The sequence below is a fragment of the Siphateles boraxobius genome, unplaced genomic scaffold, assembly GCF_051911475.1.
Source record: "Siphateles boraxobius isolate OS27281-9 unplaced genomic scaffold, OSU_SipBor_1 84, whole genome shotgun sequence".
NCBI classification, from domain to species: Eukaryota; Metazoa; Chordata; class Actinopteri; order Cypriniformes; family Leuciscidae; genus Siphateles; species Siphateles boraxobius.
In genome coordinates, this window is record NW_027509213.1 from 459,897 (window position 1) to 472,304 (window position 12,408).

General features: G+C 36.8%; 2 protein-coding genes across 4 annotated transcripts; one reads left to right on the plus strand and one right to left on the minus strand.

Moving 5' to 3' along the window:
* Nucleotides 1–23: 23 nt before the first annotated feature.
* LOC143730916 (uncharacterized) lies at nt 24–9,810 on the minus strand. Its single transcript, XM_077221488.1, has 12 exons — nt 9,175–9,810; nt 8,334–8,473; nt 8,046–8,221; nt 7,802–7,962; nt 6,564–6,704; nt 6,308–6,429; nt 6,051–6,219; nt 5,793–5,938; nt 3,929–4,053; nt 3,630–3,756; nt 3,376–3,509; nt 24–2,533 (listed from the first exon to the last, which is right to left on the minus strand). Exons 1-12 carry the CDS (start codon nt 9,636–9,638, stop codon nt 2,414–2,416), a joined length of 2,025 nt encoding a protein of 674 aa, XP_077077603.1. The 5' UTR covers nt 9,639–9,810; the 3' UTR covers nt 24–2,413.
* An 83-nt stretch (nt 9,811–9,893) lies between these two features.
* Nucleotides 9,894–12,005, plus strand: LOC143730920 (uncharacterized). Of its 3 annotated transcripts, none has more exons than XR_013200679.1 (6): nt 9,894–9,976; nt 11,057–11,121; nt 11,282–11,381; nt 11,579–11,602; nt 11,810–11,866; nt 11,942–12,005. XR_013200679.1 is itself a non-coding variant. In XM_077221491.1 (6 exons), exons 1-5 carry the CDS (start codon nt 10,891–10,893, stop codon nt 11,859–11,861), a joined length of 342 nt encoding a protein of 113 aa, XP_077077606.1. In that variant the 5' UTR covers nt 10,834–10,890; the 3' UTR covers nt 11,862–11,866; nt 11,942–12,005. The 3 variants fall into 3 exon arrangements, 2 of the variants coding, with proteins under 2 accessions (XP_077077606.1, XP_077077607.1); XM_077221491.1 differs by lacking the exon at nt 9,894–9,976 and adding an exon at nt 10,834–10,898 and having other exon boundaries at nt 10,983–11,121; nt 11,560–11,602; XM_077221492.1 differs by lacking the exon at nt 9,894–9,976 and adding an exon at nt 10,834–10,898 and having other exon boundaries at nt 10,983–11,121.
* Nucleotides 12,006–12,408: the final 403 nt, after the last annotated feature.

Genomic DNA, 12,408 nt, shown 5'->3' on the forward strand with positions numbered 1-12,408 from the left:
AAACACTAGTCATCTGTCACACCTTTTTTATTGCAACTTGATACATAAAACTTTTATTAGCTGTTATTTACGTCACAGATCTCTCATCCTGGATTGATAATGGTTGCACACACCTTGAGTTATTAGATCGGTCATTTAAAAAGCTCTATTTACCACAAAACAAGAATATAAACATTCCAATCTTTTTTCTCTCAAATATTACATACGGCTTTTAAAAATGTGGCTACTGTACAGCACACTATATACAGTTTAAGCACAGTATATATAAATATGTCCATGACATAAAAAAGTGCATTTTCTGTTCTGTTCTAATTAATGTGCAACCGGCATTAGAAGAACAACATTTCAATTATAGAACACACAAGTGTGGAAACTAGTTGAGCAAGGATGACCTCTGTGACTCAGAGAGTGTCACAATGGGTCAGTCCTCTGAAAAATACTTAAAAGCTCCTTGAAGTCAAAAGAGCTTTTCTCCAGAATGAAGATCAAGATGTCCTGGTCTTCCACTTTGAGTTAAGAAGCTACTGGAGACTTGCCTAATTGCATATAATTGTCAAACAGAAAAAAACTTCAGATGAAACCATTTCATGAAGAATCTCTAAGACTGCGATTTCATTTCAACAATCATTACAAATCACACTGTACAGCATGGATCTAATAAACTTGGGCACGACATGTATGCAGACCGTACGATGAAGACACCTATTGAATCTTTAGTTAGTAGAAGAATAAAACGTCATCAGCAGTGGGAAACAAATAGAGCAAGATGAATAGTGTTTTTTGTGCCACTATTCCTTTTAGCTCTTTTCGCCTCTATGGTAGCCTATTTAAGTTTTTTTATTTAAGAGACATGTCGTATTAATCAATATGTAGCCTAATTTCATGTTGCATTATCACTGGCTAATCAGTAAGCGGGGTCGTAACAGCAAACACACTGTGAGGTGATCATCCTAAATGTATGAAACCATCAGAAACTTTTCACAGGCTATCTTTGAACCTCTCACACAGTACGACGTAGGAGCACGTTATGAGCCACGACCAAAAAAAAAAAAAAAAACGCCACGATTGCTTCAAGTTGACCATCTTTCATCTGAAACAGCCCAAAAGCATACCGTGTATACCGTGCATTAAACAGAGATTACCAAGACTTGAAGAATGACAGAGGACAAATACAGTTATTTTACTAAACATTATGTGAAACACTGTTCCTGAAAACCTAGTAAGCTGCCCTGATTTCTGCAACTACATACTAACTGAAATGGAACACTTTAGCAGCAACTTGCTTAATACTTTTGGATTAAACTTTAAAATTAAGGATTCTTCTCAGTATTTGCCACTGAGCTCTTTGGAATGCATTATGGGATTTTTTCTTCAAAAAGAAGGGCCAAATGAAGGTACAATATTTTAGAAAACAGCATAATCATACTTCCTGGAACAGCCTTTGCATTGGGATGCCTTCAAACGCTGCCATGTTTTGCACAAATCAGGCTAATAATACAAATAAATTACACTTTACAATCAGGTAACGTTAACACTTTACAATCAGGTCTCATTTGTTAACATTATTGATGTATTAACTAACATGAACGATTTGTTACAGTATTTATTCATCTTTGTTAATGTTATAATTATAATACAAATCCATCCATCTGTTCATTGTTTGTTTAGGTTAGATCACAGTGCATTAACTAATGTTAACACATAAAACATTGGATTTTAATAATGTATTAGTAAATGTTGAAATTAAAGGTGCCACAGGCTCCTCAGACTGGACGGCGCTCACTCGGGTTGCCAGTTTGAGCACACGCAACAGGAACGAGCGCAATGGACAATGAAAATTGGCAATTTAAAGTATCACAGACCAAAACAAATATTCCAGCCTGGAAACGCACATTTCAAAGTAAACTAACTGGCTGTAGAAGTGTATTTCAGAGAAACGAGTATGTGAATTTACCATGTTTCCTCAATATATGCAAACATATGGTATTTTAATCCCGTAGTAGAGTGAAAAAGTTACATAAAACACATTTAACATTAACAAAGATAAATAAATGCTGTAGAAGTCTTGTTAATTCTTAGTTCAAGTTAACTAAAGTTGTTAACTAATGTTAACAAATGAACCTTATAGTAAAGTGTTACCGAAATATCTTTTTATGTTTTTAAAATCCCATCCAGAGTGTCTAATCTCAGTAGTCACCTGTTGTAAAAGTTTGATTTTTTTAATAATCTCAGATTGCAAATACAGTATAAACATAAATAACTTTTTGGTTAAAAAAAAAGAGCAGCATGAGGAAATACTAAAATTAACATGAATCATTAAAACTAAAATGATTTTGGATGAAAGAAAATTAAGGATCAATGCTGTCAAAAAAATTTAAGATTCAAGTAAGAACTAAAAAAAAAATCTGTGAAATCATTTATAAAACACTAGATAGGAGTACATAATAATGTATCCGGGGTCAGTCTTTGGATTTGGGTTACGTCCCTCATAGAGTCCAAAGTAAAGGACAGAATTGGTTCCACTCATGTCCAGCTGTGAGAAGAACAAAATGGTTTTAAATCATTAACACATCATGCATCGCATAAATCATTAGAACAGCCTGACCTATTTTATAGTTGCACTTAGAAAACAATAAACAGTAACACGTTACACTATCTAAGTTTACATGCACCCTAATAATGTGACTACAATGACATTCAGGCAATATAATTTACCTAATGTAAACACAAGACTTTGAACAAATTGACACGATTAAGCTCATAATCGCAGCAACCATAATAGTAGTAAAATATGTGGCATATGCTAATTTTAATCACAATAAAATGTAATCGTATATATTCCACTCTGTGTGCATGTGCTTGTGACATAAATGGACAACATTGTCATGTGCTTATTCATAAACATGGTGGTAAAGAAGGCATCATATTTTTTGGGTGCTGAAGAAACTGAGTTCAAGTTGTGCAACATTAATATAATGTAGTATTTTGATGGTTGAAAACATCAAAATGGAGACATTTTAGGCACATCACCGAAAAAAATCCATTAGTCTGTATGTTTCGCATTTGACATAAGTAAATTGAATCAGTGGCCAGTAACTGAGACTTCATTATCTGTCCTGTGCATTGGGGTTGTGTATAATGGAGGTAAAAATAACCACAGTTCTTAGCGAATAATCAGAATAATGAAAAATTAACATAAACAGGAGTGAAGAGGTTTGCTTGTGTCATGTAAAATCTTACTGCGATTGAGTCTTACTCTGATTAAATCAATGAAATAATCCCATTATAGGAGCAAATGTAAACATAGTCATTGTTGTTACAAGACCTCATCATATTTCATGTTTCTGCATTCTGTTCTGCTCCAATTTATTGTACCTGGGAAGTGATGTCGGTCCTCCACGGATCCACCTGGAGCCCGTCGCACCAGCCTCCGCGACCGTACAACCAGGTGCCATGTTCATTGGGCACTCCCCCTTCAGGTACCCGCATGGCACAGCCCAGGGGTGATCCTACCCGGAAATGCACATCTGTTTTACTCACTGGCACAGTGTGAGCACATCACTTTAATTCATGTGATAAAATGTTATCAAGTGTCACACTCATCATCCTGTCACCCTGGTCCTACTAACCAGCTGACTCAAATATGAGTGTGTTATTGATGGCTCTGTTGATCAGGAAGTGGTGTGATGTCACACAAAATTCCCCGCAGAAGTTCTCGTCAGATCCGTGAGCCGTGATAACGGTGTATAACTCCACCTGTCATTCCAGCACACACAAAAACACACATTAAATTCTTGGAAAGTTTTTACTTCATGCATTTTTTTAATAAAATTTTACATTGCAACTGTGTTTTATAATAAAATTTGTATTATTGTTGTTGGTATTATTATTATGGTTATAAATAATAATAATAATAATTTAGCATCACCTTCTTAGTTGAAGCTGGAAGACTGAACTTAATCTCTTGGTATCTGCTGTTATAGTCTTTGTCAAACGTCCCACCAGAGAAGAGTGACGTTACCTTGAAAGGGTGCAATCTCTCAGAGTAATTACCTGCAAATACAATCACAGATGGTGTCCATATTCATAACAGATGTCCTCCTCCCTCTGCAAACTACTTAACTAGGTTTATTACTACAGTATCTAAAGTTGCATTGACGTATTTTGGGAAACAGCCAAGTCCCTAAATGCATCTTCCAAAAATAGTGTATTTATGATTTCCTGCAAGTGCACTAAAATAGAGCAACAAGCAACATTGAATGACCTTTAAATACATTTAAATACGCTTATTTAAGCTGACTGTATAAACTACAAATGTGCAGGACGCTGGAGTAACAGACTGTGCTGAAGTTCTCTGTAAGGTACATGGTTCCTTTGAGGATGACTTGATAGAACATGTGTGGGTGAGTAACAGCTTTTACAGCTGAATACAATAAATTAATCTTCAAGATGTTCTTTCCAGGGAAATATTGTGTGTGTATGCAAATATTTAATCTTATGTTCTGGAGAAGATTTCCACATCAAAGAAGGTGTAGCCTCAGAGCCACACCCACCTATTACATCATCGCCAGGGGCCAATCGTAGCTCAATTGTAATTACCAGCCAGAGCGAACCGTTACGGGAAGTTCACTTTGGCAAACTGCTTTGAACTCCATGATTTTGTTCTAAATGAAAATGATGTTACATTACTTCATTCTTCGATTTTGCTTGAAGTTTATCAGGCCTTTATGCTCACCAAGGCTGCATTTATTCGTTTAAAAATACAGGAAAAACAGCGATATTTTGAAACATTATTACGATTTAAAGTCCCCCTGTGGTGAAAATTAAGTTTTTAATGCTGTTTATATGTCTATGTGCTGTTTTAATATGCTTTAACACAAACAATTTGCAAATTCATAAGTCAACACCATTGCTGAGCATTTTCACTGCAGTGAACCAGAGACTGTCTCAAAAACGCGGTTTGAAGTCGCTGGTATTTCTGACGTCACAAACTACCTTGAAACCAATCAGCTCAACGGGTGATCGTCAACGAGTGGAGGTGGGGGAGAGGCGGGGCTCATTTGCATATTCATAGAACCGCTTATACTAAATGAGGAAAGGGTGTAGAGTTACTTTCAAGCTAATTTAAGGCATGACGAATTTTTTTTCAAGGAAAAAACGTTTAAATATGTAATTTTGGTGATCAAAGATGAGTTAAGGGATAAAATGACTACAGGGGGACTTTTAAAGAACGGTTCTCTGTTAAAATTTTACAATGTAATTTATTCCTGTGATGTCAGAGCGGAATTTTCAGCATCATTACTCCAGTCATCAGTGTCACATGATCCTTCAGAATATTTCTAATAAGTAAAATTTCTGCTCAAGAAACATTTCTTATTATTATCATTGTTGAAAACAGTTGTGCTGCTTCATATTTTTATGGAAACCATGATATATTTTTGTCAGGATTCTTTGATGAAGTTCAAAAGAACAGCATTTATTTGAAACACAAATCCTTTTTAACATTATAAATGTCTTTGCTGCCTGTCACTTTGATTTAATGCTTTATAATATATTCATTTCCTTAAAAAAAATCTTACTGATCCCAAATTTTGAACAGTAGTGTATACTGTTCACAATGAGAACAAAAAAAATATTGCATCAGTTTGTGTTTGTGAAGCATTAATGGAAAATGTTTATAGTTAATGTGATTAACTGACTTTACACATCCACCAAAACACCACTTGATTTAAAGAGCTTGCACAAAGTTGCCACACTGAATGCTTTTATGACCTGTAGTACAATGTTCTGACCTGTCTGGTTGCTGTGACTAAAGCGTAGATTGAGAGACGTCATCCATGGCATCGCCCATGGCGCAGTCTTCATGCTGAAGGAGCACTTATTGTTATTTAGCAGGGGAATCAAAGGGGACACATCCGTCAGCCAATGACCTGTGCCTCTGTAAAGATAGTCACAAACATTTTCAAATAGTAGCACACCGACTAAGACTAATTCAAAAATGGTCCAAAATGATGGTGTTGAAAGAATAGCAAATATTCAGTTCAAGTTACCTGCGGAAGGCCGTTATCCAGCGCCCGAGCTCCAGGTTGCAGTAGGGGCTGGTATGATCGCAGCATATGTACAGCTGTACAGTGTGATCCCAGTGAGCACATGTCTCGTCCCTGCGACCGGGACAGGACAGGGAGGCGTCCAACTCCAGAACATCATAATTTAAAATGTCTATACAGAAAAGCAGGAAAGAAATAGTGATGTCCAGTTTTGAATGATAGGCCTGCATTAGTAAATGTGACTAATGTGAAGCTCAAACCTCCAGGAAGATCCACCACTGCCTGAGCGCCCGTCTCTCCCTGCATCAGATGACGCTCAAACACAGGTACTGTAAAGGCAGGCCGACTTAGCTGCTCCTGCAACGCCTCTTTGAATGTGAACCTACAGGATCACATAAATGTGTGCTGGGTTTTAAGACAGGTCAATACTTAGCAAGGTTAAGATTATCAGCATCGCCCAATAACTCCAAAATATATTTCACATTGGATATAAGTATTTTGCCCAACAGATCTTACCAATGAGCCTGCCAGGCCATGAATCTAAAGGTTGGGTAGAGAAACCAGCCCATCTCAGCCAGCGCCCCCTTCTGGTCGATCCCAAAGAAGAAGTTTGGTGAAGGTGTGATCTGGAACGTTACATTCACAGGACGCCCCTTTCTATTGCAAATAATTCACAACATTTAAATAAAAAATAAAAAACACTGATTAGACTTTAAATGACACAATTTTCACACGGATATTTTCAAATGTATAAGACATTTCAACTATTTTTAACCTGGGTTAAAGGTACAGAAACTTTAACACACTGTTTGGTTGCAGTATCTAAAAAAAATACTTTAACATGATGGCACATGAATTAATTGCGGTGAAGAATAAACAATGTTATTTATTGGTGGAAGTGCATTACAGCATTTCCAATATACAAATATTTAATTTTATTTCAGCTTAATTTATATGAACAAAAACATTTTTTTTTCCAACACTGAGATTAACCCTGAGATTACAAATGTACAGAGTGAAAAATCTAAATATGAGTAACAGGAATTAATTACAAACCCAGAATAAAGTGATTAAAAATATGGAATTTAAAAATTCATGATTATGGTAACCCAGCGGTAAAATAAGAACAAACAATCCATCTCTCTCTAACTATGGCTATATTTACACGGAAACGATCTGAAGAGAAAACGCAAAAGTGGCGTTGCGTTATCACTTTTTATTCTGCGTTTAGACGAGCATTATGGGGGGGGGGGGAATCCGTGTGCATATGGTGACGCAAAAGTGTGTGAAATTCGATGTAGTATGCACTCCAGGCAGCTAGGTGGCAATGTGAAGCACTGCCACACAACAACACCAATATCTGAGAATATTTTGTACAACTGCTGAAAAGATTCTTGTACGTTTATCAGAGCAGCTAGGGCAACTTAAAGGTCCGACGTATGGAAATAATCCGACATGTTGGTTGTTATTTTCCTGTACTGGCGCATGCCTGTGACGTAAACGCGTACGCGACGAGAACCACCATGAGCAGATTTGCGTTTTTACCGTTTAGACGGAAACGCGACGGTGGAGCGTTTTTAAGATTTCCACTCTGGAGGGTGGTTTCACTTTTTTGCGTTTTTAAGCCCCCAAAACGCTGTCGCCGCGTAAACGAAAGGCATATCCGATAAAATATTTTTACGCTTTCACCCGGAATCTTTCTAGTGTAAACAGGGCCTATGTGGCCAGTCATGGGCTATAAACTATTTGCTCACCGTAGGGCTTGCATGACAGAGGGTTCAATGTGAACCATAGACGCAGGTATGTTGAGCGAGGTGGAACAATCGTCTCCTGAGCAGTTCATGTCCTGTATGGGATTCCCAGGCAAGGCATACACCAGCACCCCAGTAGCATTGGATTCAGCCATGTTTTTTATCTTAAACATTCAAAAACATTGTTAATCGGGCCGTATCTTGTGTCTTGAACAAACATCCATGTTGCCCTGCTCACGTGGCTCACCTTTTTGAAAAAAGAGCAGCCACCCTCAGACACCCATGCGACAGCACCTTTGACCGACGTTACAGGTTCACAACCATCCCCTGCATCCAGCAATCTGTACGGATCTGGACCCCAGCGACCATTCAGCCAGTCGTATCGGGCATTCAGACGCTTGGCGATCAACGGTATGCTCCAGTCTGCAATTCCAGAATGTATCAGTAATATAATGAATATTTAAGAAATGACGCCCCCAGTATGACAACAGTACAAACAAGCCATGTGATCCCAACAAAAGACATCCACACTCACCTGGAGAGGAGAAAAGCACCTGAGCGAGGCCGCAGTTGTGACCTCCGCACCCCCATGAGTACAGAACTCTGGGTATCCAGTTTCCCAGCGCGAACACGGGCGTAGGAGAGAAATGCAGTCTGGACAAGATCTCTTTTCCTCTAACAAGAAAAAATGGTGTCTTAATGTTAATTTATTAATACCTTAAATGACAATTTTTGCTTACTGTAGTTGTACAGTGTTACAGTCATGGTGTCAGATGATAATGCCGTGGTACTTTGATATGCCCTGGATATATCCTTTTCCAAACTAATAACGAATACCACAGTATTACCACAATGTCCTAAAATAATAATAAAACCTAGTACTTTTTGGAAGGAAGGAAAGACATTTGAAAGGAAGGAAGCAAGGAAGGATTGAAAGATAAATGGAAGGATGGATGGAAAGATGAAAGGAAGGATGGATGGATGGATGGAAGAATGGATGGAAATTTGAATGGATGGAAGGAAGGAAGGGTGGATGGATGGATAAATAAATTAAATAAATAAATGTAGGAATTAAAAAAGCTTTGTCAGTCTGTCTGTATTTAGAAATCTATCTATTGAATGTTTACATATTCGCATACTATGATATTTAAATGGTTCTCCAAAGTAATGTAAAGAATGCTACACTATTACCTTAATGTCCAAAATAATACAATCTGGAACTTAAATAAATAAATAAATAAATACTGCACATGTATTGTACAGTGATAGTATGGAATGGTAATATAACGGTCCTCTGATACTGAACAATAGCCATGTGTGTTTGTGTGTGTGTGTGTGTGTGTATCCCTCCTCCTCCTCCTCCTGTGTGTCAGTACCTGTGTGCAGCGGCACTGTACACCTGTTCCCTCATCCAGAGCGAGTCCTTCACTGCAGTCTCATCCAGGGACAGGAGCAGGACCTCGGTTTCGGACGGCAGATATTCCAGCAGGTCCGACAGAGACTCGCTCCACGTCCACAGACACTCCAAAAACGCGGAGTTATTAGTGAAAGCATGCACGATGAGCGCGCGCCTCGATTCATTCTGGGGATTGTAAATAAAAACTCCATCCAGAGTTTGAACCTGGAAGGCAGGAGCAGGATCACCAGGTTCAAACCCCCCGAGACCTTCACTGGCCCTTCCTCTGGATCTAGCGTTACCCGTATTCTGCTCTACAGAGTCTATGTGCTCAAGATTATCAAACGATTTCGCATTTCTCGGAGGAGTCGTTGCATTTACGCGAAACGCAACGCATAAATATAACAGATAAAAATAAATCAGCAGTAATCGACAATAATACATGATTCTCAATTCAAAACGGGCATTTCTTTGTTCATAAACACGTACGTGAACTATTAAGCTGTTCGTAAAAGTGACCGGTCCTGAAACTGTTTATCTCTACATTGTTTCACTTTTATTCAAGTTCTTCCTCATATGGATAAACGCGGGGGCGTGACCTACGGAGGCCTGTCAGGTTTGAGTGACACCTTCAATTGGCCAATAAGAGACGAGACGTAGCAGATTACTAAGCAAAATAATAATCATACATTCAAATACTGGAGTGGAAAGAACAGCAGCGACTATTTGATTTTATTTAATCGGACATCCATTTCAGAGACTTTTATGTTATTTTCTTGGAGGTATCTTTAATACTTTTTTTATTATTATTAATTACGTTATCTTACTATTATTTAGGCCTATTATTTTATATTTTAAGTTTTCAATTTAATTTGAGTTTAAGTAATTTTGTGCTTTTGTCATTTTTATTAGTTTATATATTTATTTTAGCATTCTTTTATTTAATATTGTATAGTTTTAATAATTTTAGTACTTCAACTTCAACTTATTTAAATTAGTTCCACAGGCATCATTTTTAAATTTAAGTTTTTCATCTAATATTTCTATTAATAATTTTAGTTAACAACAACAAGACTTTTACATTTCATCATACAGATTGTTTTTCCATCATATCACATAAGGTTATTTTTGAAATTATACTTTTCATTTTTCTTTCTTATTGTGCAGCATGCACATTCAAATGTAATTATTAATGTAATTAATTAATAAATAAGCACATCACATTAATTCATTTATCATTATTACTGAATAATCATCTAATTGTTAAGAAATAAAATAGATTAAATATTGCTTAATATTAGTGAATATTATATTAAAATGTTAATCCACAAGTGAAAAAATAAAATAGTTTTCAAGTTGATGAAGAATGAATGGACTACCGCATCAGTAGAATGAGTGAATGAACAAAACCATGAAGTGTCATGAAGTAAAGTTATACTGATTAATTCTGAGACTCCTTCAAATGAATCAGGCATCTCAAAGGATCTGAACCAGGAGTCGATCAGAGGTCAAATGCAGAATCATTAGAATAATAGCTGAAATCGATGGTGGATGAATCTCACAGGGATCATCCAGTGAAGCAGCAATTTTCTTTTAATAATTTATAATTGCCACCTGATTCATCTTGTGCCCATTTCACCAGCCCTATTTAAACAGAGCTCCTGACCACATCTGAGTAAAGAGATCATCACAGGCAATGCTCAGGTTATTTAGCTCCAGTCTGAATTTATTGGGTTTCTGTTGTCAGCCTAAGAGTTTGGCGTCAGTCTAGTGATTTTTTGTCACTAGTAATCCGTCAACTGAACTGCAACAACATCAGTGCATCATGAAGATCTTGCTGCTGATTCTTCTGCTGTTGACAGACATTTTGTGCCAGAACTTCAATCCTGATGAGGACAACTGGATGAATGACAGGTACCCGGACGAGGTTAGTGATTTCACTCTTGCATTGTTGTTAGTAATGGAATATAGAAGTGATATCATTTGCACAGAAATGTAATTTTCAATTATATTAATATATGATTACTTAACAAAAGTATAAATATTATCAGTTGGTTGAATTATTTAAGTAATTATATCATCTGAAGGTAAATTTGCTGGAGTCGGAGCTACAGACACTGTTGGAAAAGGTCAGCCGAACTCCTGTCCTACAACAGGTTTATGGTCTAATGGGGAAAAGATCATCTGGTAAATGTGTGTGTGTGTGTGTGTGTGTGTGTGTGTGTGTGTGTGTGTGTGTGTGTGTGTGTGTGTGTGTGTGTGTGTGTGTGTGTGTGTGTGTGTGTGTGTGTGTGTGTGTGTGTGTGTGTGTGTGCGTGTGTCTATATATTAAATCAATATTATTAAATGATTATGGTGACATCAGGTTTGCTTTCTCTTCGCAGCAAAATCACAGATAACACGGAGACGTAAGTATGGATTTTTGGCAAGTTTTCCAAATCAAATTCCTCAGAACTTAGTTTGATTTTTTGCACTTATCCTATAATCTGTGCATTTAAGTGAATGTGACTATAAGGTTGTTGTTTTGTCAAAAGAATAAGTAACTGCTCATGCTGAATCGTGTATGAATCAAATCTGATCATGTGTTTTCTGATCATCACACAAATCACTTCCAGGGCAGAAATTCCAGACTTTTGTGGGTCTGATGGGGAAACGAAATGTTGTTGAACCAGGTGAGTCTGTTTCTTTCTTTCTTTTTTATTTTGCATAATCTTTCAATATAGATTCTGATATCTATTTTCTTCTAGGATCCTTCTAGGAAAGAAAGCCAAGCACTGTGACTTTGAAGCTTTACACATGCAACCATATTTGTTTTATGATATATGTATACCGTACTTAAGCCATACCTTAACATGTCTGTGTATGATGATGTAATGTATTAGTAAACATTTACAATCAAGAAATGTAGTTTTAAGCAACAAAAAAATGAGGATGAATTTGTTACTGAATCGACATCGCCACCTAGTGATTTCTGAAGGATCATGTGACACTGAAGATAATGCTGAAAAATCAGCCTCGATCACAGGAATAAATTACATTTTAAAATATTACTGTTTTTACAGTATTTTTCATCAAATAAAAACAGCCTAAAAAGAGAAAAAAGAGAGACTTTGTCAAAAACATATTCCAAACCTTTGACTGGTATTGTAATAAGAAATATATATATAATGAGAAATAAAATACTGATACTCCAGGTCACCTCATTGTAGTATAA